The 20,520-nt window shown below is 39.8% G+C and overlaps 1 protein-coding gene across 1 annotated transcript; it reads right to left on the bottom strand.

Annotated features, from left to right (window-relative positions):
- Positions 1 to 5,800: 5,800 nt before the first annotated feature.
- On the bottom strand, positions 5,801 to 17,638 carry ZNF529 (zinc finger protein 529). The gene is given in 11 exon segments (XM_033129238.1): positions 5,801 to 6,355; positions 6,358 to 6,489; positions 6,492 to 6,509; positions 6,512 to 6,555; positions 6,557 to 6,574; positions 6,576 to 6,667; positions 6,669 to 6,970; positions 6,973 to 7,083; positions 7,086 to 7,519; positions 17,005 to 17,059; positions 17,590 to 17,638. Coding segments are annotated over 11 exon segments (1,371 nt in total). The 3' UTR covers positions 5,801 to 6,239.
- Positions 17,639 to 20,520: the final 2,882 nt, after the last annotated feature.

Here is a 20,520-nt window from a genome sequence, read left to right as displayed (position 1 = left end):
CATGAGAGACCCCAGGTAGTAACTGCTCAGCTGAGGCCTTCTCAAATTCCTGACCCATAAAAAGATTAAATCTTTTAAATTAAATTTGATAGAATAAAAGAAATAATCTTGTTAGTATTTATTTATGTTATAAAAATGAACATATGAATATTTAGATTCTAGAGTCAATGAACAAAAGGGTGGTGACTGGTGATTTTTGGCACGAACAAAAACTGGCCCTGAAACAGTGGAAGATTTGGCTGTATTTTGGGTTTACAATCAAATACCTGAATAACAGCTCAATGAGTGGTCCATATATGTCTCCCATTTTCTGGCAGTAAATTAGACTTAACCAACTTGGTTAGCTTACCTTTGCAAATGCATGCATCCCAATTTTTCAAAAAATGGAAATAACCCCAGACTTCGTGGCCCTAATGGCAACACAGAGGGAGCTTAATTTTGAGGTCGTAAGTCCAGATATATATTTTAAAAAACAAAACAACAAAAAAAACTTTTAAGATGTAAGGAGAAAATGGAGTAACAAATGGAATGAAGTCTGATCTGTTCAGACATTTTATATCCAAATTTCTCTAGACAATTTATCTGGAACTTTTTAGTCAAAACAATCAGACTTTGGGTTCCACAAAATCCTCTTGAAATTCTTCCAGTGAGGACTGTACATCAGTGTGAAACATATTCTTCCCAAAAGCTACCACAGGTAGGTTTTAAGAACAAAGTCAAGCTTCTGATCAAGATGGTGGAGTAGGTTAACGTTGTGCTCACCTCCTCCAATTATCACATCAAAATTACAACTAAACTACAGAATAACCAGCATTGAGAGTTGCCCAAACTTCAGCTGAACAGAAGTTCCATAACCAATGATAGACAGAAGCCACATCGAGACTGGTAGCAGGAGGAGAGACAAAGAACGGGCTGGTCTCACACCCATGTGTGGCAGTTAAAATGGGAAGGGATATCTCAGCTGCAGAGGTACCCCATAAGGAGCGAGAGGTCTCAGCCCTACACAAAGCTCCCAAGCCAAGGATTCCAGTGCTGGGAACAGAAGTCCCCCTAAATTCTGGCTGTGAAACCCAGCACAGATTGTGGCTGAGTGAGACTGAGGACTGTTGGAGCCTCTTAAATGACCTCGCACGGATTTACTTTGTGTAGGATTCACTTGCTCTGAGCTCCAGAGCTGGGGTAATAGCTCAAAAGACGCCAGGGACATAAACGGGGGCAATGAATTGTCTATCTTCAGGACAAGGGCTAGAAGAGCAGCTTTCTCCCAAATAGAAGTGCTGGCAGAAGCCATTGTTTCTTTTTTGAGCCCTTCCTCCATCTAGTGTGCAGATACAGGTGGGTGCAATACCTGAATCTCCATCAACTTAGTTAACACCATTCCCTGGTGATTCCCTGAGACCCTTCCGCACCCAACATTCAAGCCCACCCAAGCCAATTCCGGTGGCTTTTACTTACAAATGGGCAGTCTTGGGTGATGCTGCAGGATTTCCTAAAATCTCTCAAAGATTCACAAACCGCAAACAAGCAGCATCTGGCTTCCATGAGTCCCGAATCTCTGGCTGAGCAGCCCTAAGCCTGGCACTAGCCGGCCTTGGTTCAAGGCTTGGCCTCTTGAGGCACCTCCAAGCTCAGCATAGGTGGTGGCCATCTGCGGATTGCTTTGTGGTTCATGGCAGGTGGCCTTGAGCAGGGCGCAGGCTGTGGCTAAACTTGGCTTGTGGGGGGCCCTCTCAGGAGGCCCTAAGACTGGCATGCCTAGTGGTCAGCTTTGGACCAGGCTGGATCATCACCCAGCCACCTCCAGTAACAACACACCCACAGGGCACCATGGGAAGGCACCAGAGCCCTGCTAAAGCAAATCCTGCTCCAAGGGCCAGCCCCTACATAATAGCTCCTCCACTGTAGTCACGGCAAGCCCTCACTACCAATCAGCCTGATAATCAATCTCTTCCATTGATGTGCCAACAGCAATCAAGGCTCAACTACAATAAGAGCACAAACACAACCCACACAAGGGACACACCTGGAGCACCTGGCTCAAGTAACCAGAAAGGCTGTACCACTGAGCCCCACAGCACACCTACTGCATAAGGTCACTTTATTAAGACCAGGAGACATAACAGCCCTACCTAACACATAGAAATAAATACAGGGAGGCAGCCAATATGGGTAGACAAATAAGTCTCAAACAAAAGAACATAACAAAGCTCCAGAAAAGAAAAAAAAAAAACTAAACAAAATTGAGACAAGCAATCTACCAGACATAGAGTTCAAACCACTGGTTATAAGAATGTTCAATTATCCGAGGGAGAACATCAACAAAGGGATAGGAAACATAAAAATGGAGATAGAAAACAAAAAAACCAGTCAGATAAAAAAATACAATAACTGAAATGAAGAATACATTAGAGGAAAGCAACAGATAAAATGAAGCAGAGGATTGAATCAATGATTTAGAAGTTTAGGTAGAAAATACCCAATCAGAACAGCAAAAATAAAAAGAATCCAAAAAGATGAGGATACTTTAAGGGGCCTCTGGGACAACATCAAGTGTAACAAAATTCCAATTCTAGGGGTACCAGAAGGAGGACAGCAAAGGATTGAAAACCTACTTGAAGAAATAACGGTGGAAAACTTTCCTAGCCTGGCAGAGGAAAGAGACATACCAGCCCAGAAAGCACAGAGTCCAAACAAGATGAACCCAAAGAGGACCACACCAAGACACATCATAATCAATATGCCAAAGGTTGAAGACAAAGAAAAAAATTGAAAAGCAGCAAGAGAAAAGCAGTTGCCTACAACTGAACTCCCTTAAGACTGTCAGCTGATTTCTCAACAGAAACTTTGCAGACCAGAAGGGATTGGCACTTTGAAATATCAAAAGTGATGAAAAGCAAGGACCTACAACCAAGATTACCCAGAAAAGCTATCATTTACAATCAGTGGACACATAAAGAGCCTCCCAGACAAGAAGCTAAGGGAATTCATCACCACCAAACCAGTATTACAAGAAATGTTAGAGGGATTTCCTTAAGGAAAAAAAAAAAGATTAAGAAATATGAATAATAAAATGGCAATAACTACATATCTATCAACAATTATTTTCAACGTAAATGGATTAAATCCTCCAATCAAGATAGAGTAGCTGAACAGGTAAGAAAACAAGACCCTTGCTCATGCTGCCTATGAGACTCACTTTGGGTCACAAGACACACACACAGTGAAAGTAAAGGAATGGAAAAAGACATTCCATGAAAACAGAAACAAAAAAACTGGAGTAGCAACATTTATTCCAACAAAATAGTCTTTAAAACAAAGGCTGTTAACAAGCAACCCAGTAATCTCACTTCTGGGTATTTGTCTGAAACCCAAAACGCTACTTCGTGGGGACATGTGCATCCATGTTCTCTGCAGTATTGTTTACAATGGCCAAGATGTGGAGGGAGCCTGGGTGTCTGTTGGTGGATGAATGAATAAAGAGGAGGTAGTACATACATACAATGGAATATTAATAGCCAGAGAAGGAAATGGGTTCTTTCCCTCTACAGCTGCATGGATGGACCTGGAAGGTATTATGCTGAGTGAATATGTCAGACATGAAAGACAGATGCAATGTGATTTCCTTATATATGGAATCTACTTTTTTTTTTCTTATCAGGAAGGCACAACTCACAGTGGTGCATGTGGGGATCGAACCGGCAACCTTGGTGCTACCAGCACCACGCTCTAACCAATTGAGCTAACCAGCCACTGGAATCTAAAGAACAAAATAAATAAGACAAAAACAAACTCATCGATACAGAACATTTGATGTTTGCCAAATGGTAGAGGGTTTGGGAAGGGTGAAAAGGGGGAAAGGATTAAGAAGTACAAATTGGTTATTACAAAGTAGTCATGGAGATGTAGGGTATAGCATAAAGAACATACTGAATAATATTGTAATAACTACGTATGGTGTCAGATGGGTACTATATTTATTGGGGTGATAGATGAGAAGGGTGTAGGACAGGGTGAAAAGGTGAAGGCTTAAAGTACAAATTGGGAGTTACAAAACAGTAATGGCAATGTAAAGAATAGGAAATACAGTTAATAATATGGTAATATGTACAGTGCCAGGTGGGTGTTAGTCAGGGGAATCACTTCTTATATGTCTAGTCACAATGCTGTACACATGAGATTTATATAATATTGAATGTCGACTGTAATTGAAAAATTAAAAAGGGGAGAGAAAGGTGAAGGGGAATTAAGAAGTTCAAATTTCCAGGTATAAAACAAGTCATGGGGATGTAATGTACAGCATGGGGAATATAGTCAGTAATATTGTGACAGTGTGGTACATTGTCAGATGGTTGCTGGATTTATCATGGTGATCAAATCTTTAGATATATAAATAGTAACTTTGGTGTACACCTGAATATTGTATGTTAGCTGTACTCTAACAAAAATCTTTTTAAAAGAAAGATCTTAAGTAAACTAATTTTACAGAAGGAACTAGAAAAAGAGGAACAACCTGAGCCCAAAGTTTGCAGAATAAAAAACACTAGAGCAGTTATAAATGAAATAGAGAGTGAAAAGACAGACAACAATAAAATTAAGAGTTGGTTCTTTAAAAACATAAACAACATCGAAAAACTGTTAGTCTAACCAAAAAAAAAAAAGAGGACTCAAAAAATAAAATTATAAACAAAAGAGTTCCAACATTGCAAAGCAGGCAATGGAGGATTTGAAGCTGAGCAGCAGTAAATTTGATAGTTGGCACAATGCTTATAAATCCTGGAATATATTAAAAATAAGTGGGCTGAATATGGACCAATGATGAGAATATAATGAATCAAGAATTACGATTAACCCACTTTTGTCCAAAGAATTTTAAAAATTTAGTTGCTGGAATACAAAGTGACAGCTGTGGTTGCCCCTGTATAGGGAAAGCTGGTGACTATAGGACTCAATATTAGGGGAGATTGATTGATTTATTATTTATTTATTTGTAATTTTTGAATTTTGTAGCATGTACTTTTATTACCTACATTTTTAAATCAAAAGATTAATGTAGGGGCCAGCCCGGTGGCTCAGGCGGTTAGAGCTCCATGCTGCTAACTCCGAAGGCTGCCAGTTCGATTCCCACATGGGCCAGTGGGCTCTCAACCACAAGGTTGCCAGGTCGATTCCTCAACTCCAGCAAGGGATGGTGGGCTCCGCCCCCTGCAACTAAAATTGAACACGGCACCTTGAGCTGAGCTGCTGCTGAGCTCTCGGATGGCTCAGATGTTTGGAGCGTGTCCTCTCAACCACAAGGTTGCCGGTTCAACTCCCACAAAGGATGGTGGGCTGCGCCCCCTGCAACTAGCAACAGGAACTGGACCTGGAGCTGAGCTGCGCCCTCCACAACTAAGACTGAAAGGACAACTTGAAGCTGAACGGCACCCTCCACAACCAAGATTGAAAGGACAACAACTTGACTTGGAAAAAAGTCCTGGAAGTACACATTGTTTCCCAATAAAGTCCTGTTCCCCTTCCCTAATAAAATCTTTTAAAAAAAAAGATTAATGTAACATCAAAACATACATACACAACACACACACACATTCACCGGTTGAGGATCTACACAACAGAAATAAAAGAATGATAAAGTACAAATGTTTATTGCATGATTGTTTCTCATGAAAAAATAGAAACAATTTGAATATCTACAGTAGTGAATGGCTCAAAATACTGACGTACATCCCATACTAGAAATATTCTGAAACTTTAAGAAGAACGAATTAAAACTATAAGTATTGACCTGGGAAAATGTCCATGATTATTTAAGTTAAAAAGGCAAATTGCCATGAAATTATGTCACTAGAGGGAGTAAAACCTCTTCCATTCACATACAACAAACCTTTGTACGCGCACGTACGTTTGAGCATGAAGAAAGAATCAACACACACATACGGATTATCTCAGGGATTTGTGGGAGGAGAAGAAATTGTTTTCATTTTATTTTTGCCACACTTCACTGGTTTCAGTGAAAACATAATTTTATAAGATTTATTTCAAATAGTGGTTATTACAGTAACTCAGAAACAGCACTGAAACCAGAACAATTTTTACCTTTCAATAACATGCATTTTCCCACTTTAATTTCCTTTCAAGGATTACTGAAATAATCAATACTAATGAAACTCAGTATTTTACTAACTTCTTCATTAAAGAAAAAAAAGTTGTATTATCTCTACAAATAATTTCATGATGTTAGATTAGGTGGGGAGGAGAGGAAACCTTAATGGTATCTCACCAGTATGAAGTGTCTCATGCAATTTAAATTGGAAGCCATTATTAAAGTTCTTCCCATATTCACATGGTTTCTTTCCGAATGAATTCTCTGGTGGTGTGAGAAGCTTGAATGTTAGCTAAAGGTCTTCCCACACTCATTACATTTGCAGGGCTTCTCACCAATATAAATTCTCTGATGTTGAATAAGGTGTGAATGAAGTCTAAATGCCTTCATTCATGAGGTTTCTCACTATATGAATTCTTTGATGTCTTTTGAGGTGTGAGCACTGTCTAAAAGTTTCCACATTCGTTACACTCAGGGTTTCTCATCAGTATGAATCCTCCAATGTAAGGTAAATTGTAAGCGATCACAAAAGGCTTTCCCAACTTCATTACATTCATAAGGTTTTTTTGCCAGAATGAATTTTCTGATGGTGAGAGAAACTTGAGCAATAGCTAAAGGACTTTCCACATTCACCAGTATAAATTCTCTGATATATGGTAAGGTGTGAGTGATGCCTAAAAGTCTTGCCACATTCTTTACCCCTATAGGGTTTCTCACCAGTATGGAGTTACAGATGTTCAGTAAGTTGAAAGCTCCTTATAAAAGCCTTTCCACACTGCTTATATTCATAGGGTTTTTCAGTATGTAGTCTTTGATGTTGAGTAAGTTGTGATCGCTGTCTCAAGGCCTTCCCACATTCCTCACATTCAGTTTCTCACCTGTTTGAACTCTCTGACGTAGTATAAGTTCTGAGCCATAATTAAAGGCCTTCCCACAGTCTTTACATTCATAGCATTTTTCACCATTATCAATTTTCAGATGTTAAGTTGTAAGCAATGAATAAAGGCCTTCCAACACTTCTTACATTCAGAAAGTTTTTCTTTAGAATGAGTTCTTTTGTAATTACTAAAAAATAAAAGATAACTGAAGTTTTTCCTACATTCTTAACATTCAAAGATTTCCTATTACAAAATTCCTGAATGAGTAAAGCATATATATTGGTTCAAAATGGACTTGTGCTGATGGTTGATAATAAATGGCTTCAAATAGCCCTCCTGTTGTTCCTGTTGTCTCTCAAACTGACTTTTGCATTCCCAAAAATCTCTGAAAATGAATTTCTCAGGATTATGGCTTTTACATTGTTCCACGATAGCCCATTGGGATGATTCTGTCTCATAAATGTCTCTTTTTGGAGATCACTTCTTGGGTTCATACCTGGACACCAAGCCTGAAAGATAAGAAACGCATTTTAACTGCTGGCTTTGTGTTACAAAAAAAAATAAATTATCTATGTGGAAAAGAGAAAATAATTCACTTAAGAAATGAAAGGCTTGGGCAGTTTTTAAATCCTGTCATGCAATTGAACAAAAAAAGGATAAGGAGAACACAAAAATGAGAGCTCATGAGAGAAAGTGAGGGAGTTAATTAACAAGTCAATGGTTCTGAAATTTTGATTTACCTCTGAATCACCACGGGACTTTGTTGCAATTATGGGTGTTTAGGAAATATTCTGAAGCAGAATCTACAAGAGTCTGTATGTTTAACACTCTCCACTGGCATGTGAATGCTAGTTGTCCCCAGATATCTATTATTACCCTTTTGTAGATTGGTGGAACCCATGGTTTTTAGTTGAGAACAAGGCTACACAATATAAACATTGCATTACCCAGGCTCCTTTGAATCAGAATATGCCATGGAACCGGATTCTGCCTAAAGAAATGCAGACGTTTTATGTAGTAGCTTCTGAGAACTTTCCGTATGAGACAGCCTGCCCACACCCTATATCCCTTATTCTCCCACTTCCTCAGCAAAGCCGGTTGTAATGTAGATTTGGTGTCATGTCTGTGATGGTTTTGAAGAGATGAGCTGCCATTCCAGCCTGGACTTGAATGCAAGAGAAAATTAACCTTCTATATAGTTTAAACCAATATTATTTATGGGTCTCTGTCACATGCAGCCAAACCTGTATGCAAAGTAATAGAGCTTCCCACTGAACTGAAATTTTAAAAATCCATCTCTTGATCATGAGAAATGATAAAAGTGAACTGGCATCTTAAGATGACTAACTGGGAGGACTATGGGCAGAGCTGGACCCCTTGTTAACTCTCTAGTCCTCACTTCCTGTTGAAACTTTGTGGTAAGTTCTGGGGGAGGGATCCATTTATATAGAGGCCATTTGGGGAAGGAGATTCTCTCTTTTTACACAGTGTGCGGCGAGTTGGAGTCCGGCCAGAGGAGTGCATTCTCACACTGCTGTGGTGATTTTGTTTCTTTTTCTTTTCCGAACAAACCGCTCTTTTGGTGGATTGTCTGGAGAGTTATTTTAGCCAGTCAACAGAATATAAGGCCTCTGCTTACCTAGAAGACCTCATTTTTGAGTCCACTGTTTTATTCATTGTGCTACAACAATAAATTCCTTTCAACAACCAGGATTTCCAAAGCTTTTCAAAGGCTGTTTCAGAAGAAAAAGTTTGAAATTGACAGCTATGTAAACCACCCTAACACAACTTATTTTTCCATTTTCCTCATGATGGATATCTGGGTTGTTTCCAGCTGTTGGCTGTAATGATTAATACTGCTATGAACATTCTTGTACATTTCTTTTGGAGGAAACAGGACTCCTTTCTGCTAGGTGTGTACACCTAGTAATGAAACTGCTGCATCAAAGCCTGTGCATTTATTCAGCCTTAGTTGACACTATCCAACAGTTTTCTAATTTATAATTCTATCAAAATGTAAAAGAGTTCTGGTTCCTCACATCCTTACCAATACTTATTATTGTCAATCTTCTGTTTAAGCATCCAGCAGATATATTATGAGGCATTGTGGTTTAATTTGCAATTTCCCTGATGACAAATGAGGTTGAGCACTTTTTCATATGTTTATTGGTCAACTGGACATCTTTTTTAAACTAACACGCCTATCCAGGTCTTTTGTCCATTTTTATTGATTTTTGTAGGTAAAATTCATATAAAATCCACCATTTTAACAATTTTAAAGTATACACTCCAGTGATTTCTAGCACATTCTCAATGTTGTGCAACCATCAGATCACTATCTAATTCCAGAACATTTTCATCATGCCAGAAATAAATCCCATACCCTTGGTCATTTCCTAGTCTCCTCTTCCCCCAGCCCCTCACAACCAATAATCAGCTTTATGTTTCTGAATTCGCCTATTCTAGACATTTCATAAAATAGAATCATAAATATGTGACCTTTTGTCAACAACATGGTTGTTTGTATGCAAAGTTTTCACTCATTATAATGTTTTCAAGGTTCAAACATTATAGCATGTATCGGCACTTCATTCCTTTTTATAGGTGAGTAATATTCCATTGTACCCATATATCATTTTTGTTTATCAGTTGAAGGACATCTGGGTAGTTTGTGGGTTATATTTTCCTTTCTGATTTGTAGGAATGCTTAATAGTCCTAAAAATGCATTAACTGTATTAAATCAGGAGGAACTATCAAATATACTCCAATTAAAGGACATTCTATAAAACTGGCCACAATTCTTCAAAAATACTAGTGTCATGAAATACAAAGAAAGTTTAAAGAACTTTTCAGGTTAAAGTAAAGAGAAATATAATATGAGATCCTGAGTCAGGTAAGAAGGACAATATTGGGACAATTAATGAAAAATGAATACAGACAATACATGAGAGAATAATTTTGATCTATGTGGAATTTCCTAAATTTATGAAACGTAAGAGAATAACACTGTTCTTCAGAAAATAAGCCTAACTTCTTTTTTGTCTCCATTGACACGGTTGCACATTTCCAAGTTACTACAGCGTGAAAACTGTGTGTTTAAAAAAAAAAAAAATTTTAAAAAAGATTGTGGCCTGGTTTTGTAAAAGTTTTAGGTAAAATTACAATTGATTGTTTTAGGAATCATGATTAAAAATTTTCTGCAAATCATAAAGCTATATCGAGATGTTGAGCTTAGCCACTCTGCACATTGTAAGTACTCATTGTGGCTGTCCAGTTCTACGATGCATTCTGGCATTTTGTAAGCTGCTCTGACTAGCAATATATAGATTCATTTAATGTGTTAACATTGGTAATAAATGTATTTAAAAAAAAAAAAGAAAGAAGCCTAACTTAAAGGACTTAACAGAAATGGAATAATAAGGAAAATGTGGTGAAATATTAACAACTGCTAAATCTACATGAACAGCAGCATATGGGAGTTCTTTTGCTATTCTTGCATCTCCTCTGTATGTTTAAAATTATTTTAAAATAAATTTTTATTGTACAAAAGAGAGAGAGAAGGTACAAATAACCAATATTAGCAGTGGAAAGGGGGACATCATTACAGACAAAAATCCATCCCCTCCTAGAGTTCATTCTAGTGGGATAACATCTACTAAATGGCTACTAAATGTCTTAGTATATCAGTGGCAAAAGTGCTGTAGAAAAATACAATAACAGGGAAAGAGATGCAAAATCCCAAACAATGGACATAAGGCTACATAAGTTAATCAGAAAAGCCTCACTTTGTGACATTTAAGGGGAAAAAATAAAAAAAAACCTGTAGGAGATAAAAGGGTCATGGCTATCTGGGGGGAAGAGCACTCCAGAAAGAAAATATAGAAATTCCCTAAAATGAAAATTTCATTGGCTTATTAGAGGAACAGCAAGGAGACTAGGATGGCTGAAATCAAGTAAGAGAAGATGGAGAGCTGGAGAGCAGAGGGAATCAATGAAAATCCAATCAGTTTCCTACAAGGTTATTTGAGGAACTTGAAAAACTGATTTAAACATAAATGGATAAACAAATGTTCAAGAACAGCCAAAACACTCCTGAAAAAGAACAAAGTTAGAGCACTTCTACCCATGATGAAGACATCATAAAGTCTTAGAAATTAAGACATTGTGGTATTCACATAGGATTTGACCCATGGAAAGACCAGAAACAGACCCACATAGGAAGTACTGTAGATCAGGAAGGAAATAATAAATTATTTAATGAATCATATTAGAACCACTAGCTATAGATATGAAAAAAACAATTACCTTCGATACCTACCATATGCCATAAATATGTAAAAATAAACTCTAAATGGATTAAAGACTTAACAAGTTAAGGGGAAAACTACACAGTTTATGGAAAGAAATGTAAAAATATTTATAAAAAACACCTTGAGGTACAATGGATTTCTTAAACAAGATGCAAAAGGCTAACTAGAAAAAAGATAAACAACCTAAAAGAAAACGCGCAAAAGATCTGAATAGGCATTTCACAGAAGAGGAAACACCAATGTTAAATAATCATATGCAAAGATGATCGAACTCATCAGGAATCACAGAAATTCAAATTAAGATATAATGAGATACCATTTCATACTCATTATGTTGGCAAAAAATTAAAATGTCTAAAATTTCATATCTTGTTAAGATGTTGAACAATTAGAATTATTACACACTGCCAATGATAACATAAATTAATACCAACACTTAAGAAAGCAATTTTGTGTAACAAAGTTGAAGACGTATATGTTCTGTGAGTCGCAAATTCCAATTCTAGTAAATAGCCTGGAGAAAATCTTGTATGCTTCAGGAGACATGTGTAAAAATATTCACAGCACCATTGAGTATACTAGCAAAAAAGTACAAACAACCCAAATTATAACAATCAGAAAATTGTGGAATGGAATATTATACAGCTATGAAAATAAACTCAGGCACATGCATAAAACAATATGGGAAAATTATTAGAAACCATGTGGTACGAAATAACCAGATCACAGAAGAGATACATAACCATTATTATTTTTATAAAACTTAAAAACAAGCAAAACACAACAATATAGTGTTTAAGGATATACACAAGTATAGTAAACTACTTTTAAAAACAGAGTAATCATAACAGAATTTAAGATAATGGTTACCTCTGGAGATGCAGCAGGGGGGTGGGAATAAGGAGAAGCACACAGGTAGCTTCCATGGCATCGGCAACATATCAGTTCTTAACTAATTCACCAGACAGATAGATTCCTCAGATTAAAGGAAACAGTCCATTCTCTCCGGAAAACATCATGACAAGACCCAGCAAGCTCAGTGGTACTAGCTATTGGGCTACATGTGTTCCAAGCTGACCCCAACAGCTGGGTTGCATGCCTGCCAGAATTTGTTCCCCTCCATGTTTATACCAGTAGATGAAATGAGTGTGAAAACCAGCTGTTTCACTAAGCTAATTACTTTGGAAAGACCAGATAATGGCAATTACTTAAGAAAAAACAAGAAACAGAGTGCTACAAGAAAAAGACTGGTGGTGAGGCGGGGAACATAAAAATGAAATATTCTGCACTCGCATTGTCTTTATGATCTTCCTTTTCTTTCAAGAAATCAAAGCAAATATCACAGAAAATACATATTCTAAAGTTCATTTAAAAAGATGATTTAGAATCTCAATCATAAAAATTGTGTTCTCCCCATAAATACATCTAAAAATCCTGGAGATACCTATCAGACAACAATAAAAGAATTTCAAAAGCTGGAAGAAAGAAGGTAGGCTGGTTAGAATTACACGGGCTTGAGAAACTACCACATGATGAGTTCCCTGGGTTTTCTTTTTATCTCCCATACACCCCCACAATGGGCACTAAAGAGGCCTGCAACCTGAAACCACTAACAGGTGTACAAACATACACACAAACACACACATAAGATAAGCCTGCTCTCTCCAACCAAAGGAGCAGGAACAGGGAAGCCCAGAAGACCTTAGTGGGATCCGAGCACCTGCTCCACAACTTGGGCCCCAGCAGAAGTTTCATCAGCCAGCTTCAGTGGCAGCAAGAAGTCCCAGTGATAGATCTACCACTAGCAGCAAAAAGAGGAAGCCTCTTGCTATCCCAGTCCCCACTTCACAACGAGGGTACTGGCTGACAGATCAATCCACCTAGAAGGGCAGCATTAGCAAAGTCCTGCATCTCCCTGCCCTCCACCCAGGGTCATAAAAAAAAAAAAAAAAACAAAAACATCCCAGTGGGCCACATCCCGCAGGTGGCCCAGCTACATTGGGGGTCCATAGAAGCTTTCTGTCCTTGCAGATACCACTATCAGGGATCAAGCAGGAGCTCCAGCAGTACCAGAGGTATGAAGCAGATAAAATAGCATTGCAAAGGCTCTGAAAACTAAGCTGCCATTGGAACTAGAGCCTACAAAAGTAGGCCAGATCTATACACTACACCTAACAGGGTGACCATTTGCTAAAATTAAGTTTGCGAACTCATCCTAGAAAAAGTACTACATACCTCATTGCTGAATATCACTACAGTCACCTTCAAAGTACTCCCCTTGGGAAGCTATGCACTGATCCCCTTCAGGGTGCCTAGTCTACCCTTCAAAGCAATTTTGAAGGGTGCCTAGTCCACCCTTCAAAGCAATTTTGGAACTCTTTTTCTGGAATGGCCATCAGAGCTGTCATCATATTACCCTTGATGTCCTGAATGTCATCAAAACGTCTTCCTTTCAATATTTCCTTTATCTTCAGGTAAAGAAAGAAGTCATTGGGGGCCAGGTCAGGTGAGTAGGGAGGGTGTTCCAATCCAGTTACTTGTTTACTGGCTAAAACCTCCCTCACAGACAGTGCTGTGTGAGCTGGTGCATTGTCATGATGCAAGAGCCATGAATTGTTGGTGAAACGTTCAGGTCATCTAACTTTTTCACGCAGCTTTTTCAGCAGTTCCAAATAGTAAACTTGGTCAACTGTTTGTCCAGTTGGTACAAATTCATAATGAATAATCCCTCTGATATTAAAAAAGGTTAACAACATCATTGCAACAAATTCGTGAACTTAATTGTCCTACCTCGTATATGCTGTATACAATACAGCCATTTCAGATCCAAGACACACACAGACTGAAAGTAAAGGGATGGAAAAAGATATTTCATGCAAATAAAAATGAAAAAAAAAAAAAAGCTGGGGTAGCAATACTTACATCAGACAAAAAAGACTTTAAAACAAACAATCATAAGAGACAAAGGACATTTCATAATGATAAAGGGATCAATCCAGCAAGAGGCTATAACCCCTGTAAACATGTATGCACCTAACCTAGGAGTACCTAAATATATAAAACAAATATTGACAGACATAAAGGGAGCGATTGACAGTAATACCATCATAGTAGGGGACTTTAACATCCCATGTACACAATGGACAGATCTTCTAGACATAAAATCAAAAAGGAAACAGCAGCTTTAAATGACACACTAGACCAGAGGAAGCTGATATTTTTAGAGCATCAAAGCAGTAGAATATACATTCTTTTCAAGTGTACATGGGACCAGCATTATTTACAATAGCCTAGAGATAGAGGCAATCTAAGTGCCCACTGATGCATGATTGCATAAAGATGTGGTACATATACACAATGGAATATTACTTGGCCATATAAAAAAAGAAATCTTACCATTTGCAACAGCATGGATGGACCTAGAGGGTATTATGCTAAGTGAAGTAAGTTAGACAAAAACAAAATACCATACAATTTCACATATAGGAATCTAAAGAACAAAATAAATGAAAAAACAAAACAGAAACAAACTCATAGAAACAGATAACAAACTGATGTTTGCCAGATGGGAGAGGATGATGGCCGGCTGGGTGAAAAAGGTGAAGGGATTAAGAAGTACAAATGGGTAGTTGCAAAATAGTCACAGAGATGTAAAGTACAGCATAGGGAAAATAGTCAGTAATATGGTAATAACTACATATGGTGCCAGATGGGTACTAGACTCAATAGGAGGATCACATCATAAATTATGTCTAACCACTATGCTGTATACCTGAAACTAATACAAAATAATACCGAATGTCAACTGTAATTGAAAAATAAATACAAGGAAAAAAAGTAAAGGAAGTTGAGAAAGTAATCTGAAAGGCTGGGATGATGACACTTTAAAAATTACACAGCAGAGATGCCAATTTCCACCTCTAGGAATCTTAAACCAATCCTTCAGAAAGTTAGTTAACTACCCTAACGAGTCACATTCTCCAATGAGTCATAGTGAAGAAAATAAGAATGCATAAGATTTGGAACTGGAATAGAGAAAAGAGCTCTTATAATCAGGGAGACCCAATAGATTAGTTAAATAAATACATACATGTATAGACCCTATATCACACCCTTGAACAAATTCCTCTGAGTGGGGTGAGTCATCTATATATACTCCACTCAGCACAAGTCAATGCCACACTCTGGAGTCTACAATACCAGTAAAATGACAGGAACTCATGTCCCTGTAAGGTCCTGGAAGGGTGTGTAAAGTTGGTGAAGACACTAGAGCTGGACAGCAAGGAGAAAGAGTTGCTCAGGAAAGTTATTGGTTAAACAAATTACAAAATATCCATGTAAGAATACTAAGTCACACGCCAAGTTGTAGAAAATAATGAAGGATGTGGAATATTTTCAAGATATAGTATCAGTAGAGAAGTCACTTTACAAAACAGGTTGACCAATACAATTACTCATATATCAATATAAGGTGATAGAAAAAAGTCTCGAGAGTTAAAAACCTATTTCAGTCACTCCAAAAGTTTATGGCTTAAAACAAAAAAAAACATGAATTCTGGGAGTTGGCAACTTGGGCTGAGTGGCCCTTCTGTTGATCTCACTCATGTGATACCGTTTCCCCAAAAATAAGACCTAGCTGGACAATCAGCTCCAATGCGTCTTTTGGAGCAAAATTAATCTAATCTAATCTAATCTAATCTATCATATTATATTATATTATATTATATTATACCCGGTCTTATATTATAGTAAAATAGACCAGGTCTTATATTAATTTTTGCTCCAAAAGACGCATTAGAGCTGATTGTCCTGCTAGGTCTTATTTTCGGGGAAACACGGTAGCAGCCACCTGGTGGCGTGGTGGAGGCTAGATGGTCCAAGATGGTTTCACTAAATATCTGGTAGTTGTTAGTGACTGTCACGTGGGCCTGTGTCTCCGAGTAGTCTTTGGTCTTCAAGCAAGCTTGTCAGGCTTCAGTACATGGTGGTCTCAGGGCAGGAAGAAGGAAAGAGCAAAAGCTGCAAGATCTCCTGAGGCTTTGCCTCGGAAGTCTCACAAAGGCACTTCCACCACATTCCATAGTCAAAGTAACGTCATGAGGTCCTGCCTAATAGTGACCTATTTCAGGAGAAGGAAAGCAAATGCTCCCTTTCTGAAAAACAAAAGAACAACCACAATGACAAAGTCCCTGACCTTGAGCTTGGTTTTCAGATGTGCTTAGTAAAGATTTCCTTTCGTCAGGGCCCTTCTCTCAGAGAACTGCACTGCAGGGGAAGTGGGAGGGAGAGGAATAAGGATTCATGAGACACCATCAAACCTTTCTTGGAGCACAGACTGACTAAATTGGAAGAAATTCTTCAATACCACACAAGCTCCCATCATCTACCACACACATACTCACCTGGAAGTAAGAGGGAGTTGGAAGCACCGCTAACCTTTCTTAGTATCAAAGGGAAAGGCCAGGGTCACTGATGTCCAGAGCTGAAACTCTCTAAGTTCACAGCAAGTTTCCAAGGGAGACAACTTTGGGAATGATGTGGTTCTGAAACCTGGAACTTGACCTCAGCTCCCAAGGTAAATCCTGAGGAAGGAATTCTCTTCCCAGCCTCTCCCCTTGTCTTCCTAGGCCTCTTCCTACAGACACTTCAAGCTCTAAAATCTTCATTCCAAAAACAGGTTTGTGCTTTTTTGCTTGCGTGTAACCTTTATCCTACCACTCAAATATCTGACCCGTTTTGGTGACCATTTTTCTGCAGCTGCGGTCCTTGGCTATAAAGCGGGAGAAAAGAGGAAGCAGGAGGGATACAGATTCTAACAAAGGAGAGAACCTAAAATTGGCCCCTGGGAGGCCGACGCTCACTCCCTTGAGAGATCCTCAGCGTTAAGAACGAGGCACTCACTGGAGGTGGAGTGCCATAAGGAAGGCAGCTCAGGCCAGGCTTCCGTGCAGGGCAACTGGTGAACTAACACACCCTCAGGGCGACTTTCAGCAGACCCTTCAGTCCCAGCGTTAAACCCAGAACTGCAGAAATGAAGCTCTACCCTGGTGATACAGCCAAACTCCTAGCCAATCACAGAATTAAAAGCCTCTTATATCACCCTAGGTAACAATTGCACTCTTATGACGAGCGGTCTCAAACCCCACCGTGCCGCATACCCACATCACTAGCAACCACGGTCATTCAAAAAGTCCGACATCGGAGCAGGGACACACAAGCACAGTCACGCACCCGTCAAGACCTCCTCACCGTGCACACACCCCGCCTCTCACGGCCACAAACGCTTACAAACACTTGTACCCGCATACACACGCCAGAGCTCCGGGGTCCCCACCCCTGTCTGTCCCATGGGTACGCCGGGCTTCCTCGCCGTGAGAACCCGGCGCGCCCACGCTCAAGTTACCACTCGGAGCGCGACGAATTATAGGACTTCGGAGGAGAACCAAACATGAACTGAAATCAAAGTTCTTTTCCAAAGCAGCACGGGGGCGGTGGGAAATGTAGTTCAAAGCCGGAAAGCCCGGATGCGCAGAAGGCCAGCGGAGCCTGCGGCAGCGAAGCCCGAGCCGCGGAGACACTTGGGAGGTACCGCGGGCGCGGGAGTACGCAGGCGCAGACGGCTGGCTAGTGGTCGGAGGTGAGGCTGGCGGGTTCTGCGGGCCAAGAGGAGGCGGGTGATGGCGGGACCCGGGGGGAATGCCAAGGAGGGAGGCGGGAACCCAGGCTGGGGAAAGCGAGGAAGAAACAGGGAACCTAGGACAAGAAGGCCGGGGAGGAAAGCGAGACTCCGGGCCCTAGAGAAAGCGAGGAGGGACGCGAGAACCTAGGCGGAGGAAGGAACTGGGAGCCAGGGCTGGGAACGCTGAGGAGGGAACAGGGAGCCCGGCCGGCGAGCCCGGGAAGCAGGGGTCCAAGCTGTAGAGCGCCGAGGAGGGAACTGAAAGCCCGAGGCGGGTGTGAGCTCGGCTTGAGCAGGAATTTTGTCTGCCCCCGCCCCCGTGAGGAAACCCCAGGTCTCGGAACGCGCGGCCTGGCAAGCACCGGCGTTCAGTTTATATAGCTTTTTGTGCCTGCCCTTGTGTGTGTTTGGGCACGTGTTACTCCGTGTGACGTTGTGGCACCGATTGGTTGTGGAAACGATAGGGTCTCTGCGTGTGTCTAATTTTTAAAATAGGTGAGAGTCGATTTGTGTTTGAGACAACATGCGACTTTTGGAGAGGCGACAGTAAGAGGTTTGTGAGTGAAATTTTGCTGCCTTGTGTTAGAAGTATGTTATGGGCTCCGTGAGATTATGCATAACGTGTGCCTGTAGGATAGTGATTATGTAGTGTGTGATATATGTAGTGGGTGTACATATGTCTAATTTCTGAAGTATTTTGTGTGCACAATCTGCAGCGACTATGAATGTGGCTCATTGTGTTACTGAGATGGAGCGCTTGAGAAACTGGATGCATGACTAGTTAAGTATGCATTGTTTAGATTATCAATACTGGTTATTTTATATACCTGTAGAAATTGACTCTGACAATCAGACAAATAAAATAGAGATTTTAGAAATGGAGAAGATGAGGTAAAATTAAAATAATTTTCAGATGGTAGGACGTATATGGGGAAACCCCATGTCAAGTAATGACCAATATGTCAATATGTTGAAATGAGTAGAACCTATAGCTGCTACTCTCCAAATTTTCACTTGGGTGATTTTTTTTTTTTTTTTTTTGCTGCTGCTGCTGCTGCTGCTGCTGCTGCTGGATGAATTCCTGGGCGGATTTAATAATTTCTTCAGTCATTTTGAAGATAATAAAAAAATCTGTTGGACATTTAAACACAAGATCAGTCTCATAATAGTCATTTAGCTAAATAAAATGTAGAAATCAATACTTCAAACTTGTTTCTAAAAGCAGAAAACTCCCTCCTGCTGGAAGCCTGCAGTGGGAAAAATCACATGATCAATTTCTTCTGTAATTCCTCAACCTCTATTTTGTCTCCTCTTTACTCCCTCCAGATGGGTAGTCTCCGGTTAGAATGGATTGGGAGCTGGTAAAGGGAAGAGAAATCAGGGACAAGAAGAGGCTAATGTAACTGGTAACAATTTAGTGTAAGTCATCTCTTACCTTCTAAGAGAACCTACTGCTGGGAACTTCCAGATACACTTTTCTTCTTATGGGCACAGCCATTTCTCCGGCTGCCTCCCCAGTGCTTCCTCTGGGCATACAGTGGCCCATCTGCTCTGGTAGGTCTTGTCTCCCCAGTCAGTCCTCTTGGACAGGAGATTCCAAGCCAACCCAGGCAGGTTCCATCCATGGGTTTCCCATCTAGAGCTCAAGTGAGAATTAGCCACCTTACTCTCTTTGCCCTCCCAAATCCTGGAAACATGAACAGTTTTCCCGCAAAATCTCTCATCACTTTGTTCCCAGTGGCACGCAGGTGTGCGTGTGTGTGTACACACGTATGTGCACACACGCACGTGTGCACATGCATGCGAGTGTGTGCACACACGTGCGTGCACAGATATGTATATATGTATCAGAAAACTGGAAAGTGGCCATCAAAAATATAATACAGAGGACTGCATGATGTGTTAAAAAAAAATTTTTTTTTAATGTTCCTAAGGGACTCCAAAATTAAGACTTGACTAAAAGGACAGAAAGACACAATATGATAAAGTCTCAAAACTCCCTAACATTTCATGCAGTTCCATTAAAATTTCAGTAAAATTTTTGAATTTTTCTAAAGTTCTTAGGAGAATATGAACAAGCCAGAAATTCTGAAAGAGAAAAAAAATAATGAAGGGGGAAGTAGCTCTACCTGATACTAAAATGTGTTTTAAAACTATAATAACTGCAGGGTGATCTTTCCAATTAAATGAACACATCAGTGGAACTAATGTGTTCAGATCTAGACAAATACATAAAGGAAATAAAGTATATGATAAAGATGGCAGTTTTAGTGAGTGGAGGAAATACAAGTTATGGAATACCTGTTGGTACTAAACCAGATGGCCTATAATTTTTTTTTGACCCTTTCTTCCACTTCCCCCACCCCCTACCCCCCACTCCCTACCCTCCACCCCCCACCATTCAAGCTGTTGTTTCTCAATCTAGTTGTGTAGAACATAGCTCCCTGGCCCATGCTAATATTATGAGCCTTGCACTCCTCCCGGCTGAGGCAGTCAGTCCCCAGTCATTGGTCGGCCGCTCACGGCAGCTCAGCTCACAGCAGCTCTCGCTA

The sequence above is a fragment of the Rhinolophus ferrumequinum genome, chromosome 15 (assembly GCF_004115265.2).
Source record: "Rhinolophus ferrumequinum isolate MPI-CBG mRhiFer1 chromosome 15, mRhiFer1_v1.p, whole genome shotgun sequence".
NCBI classification, from domain to species: Eukaryota; Metazoa; Chordata; class Mammalia; order Chiroptera; family Rhinolophidae; genus Rhinolophus; species Rhinolophus ferrumequinum.
This window is presented reverse-complemented; position numbering and strand designations above follow the sequence as displayed.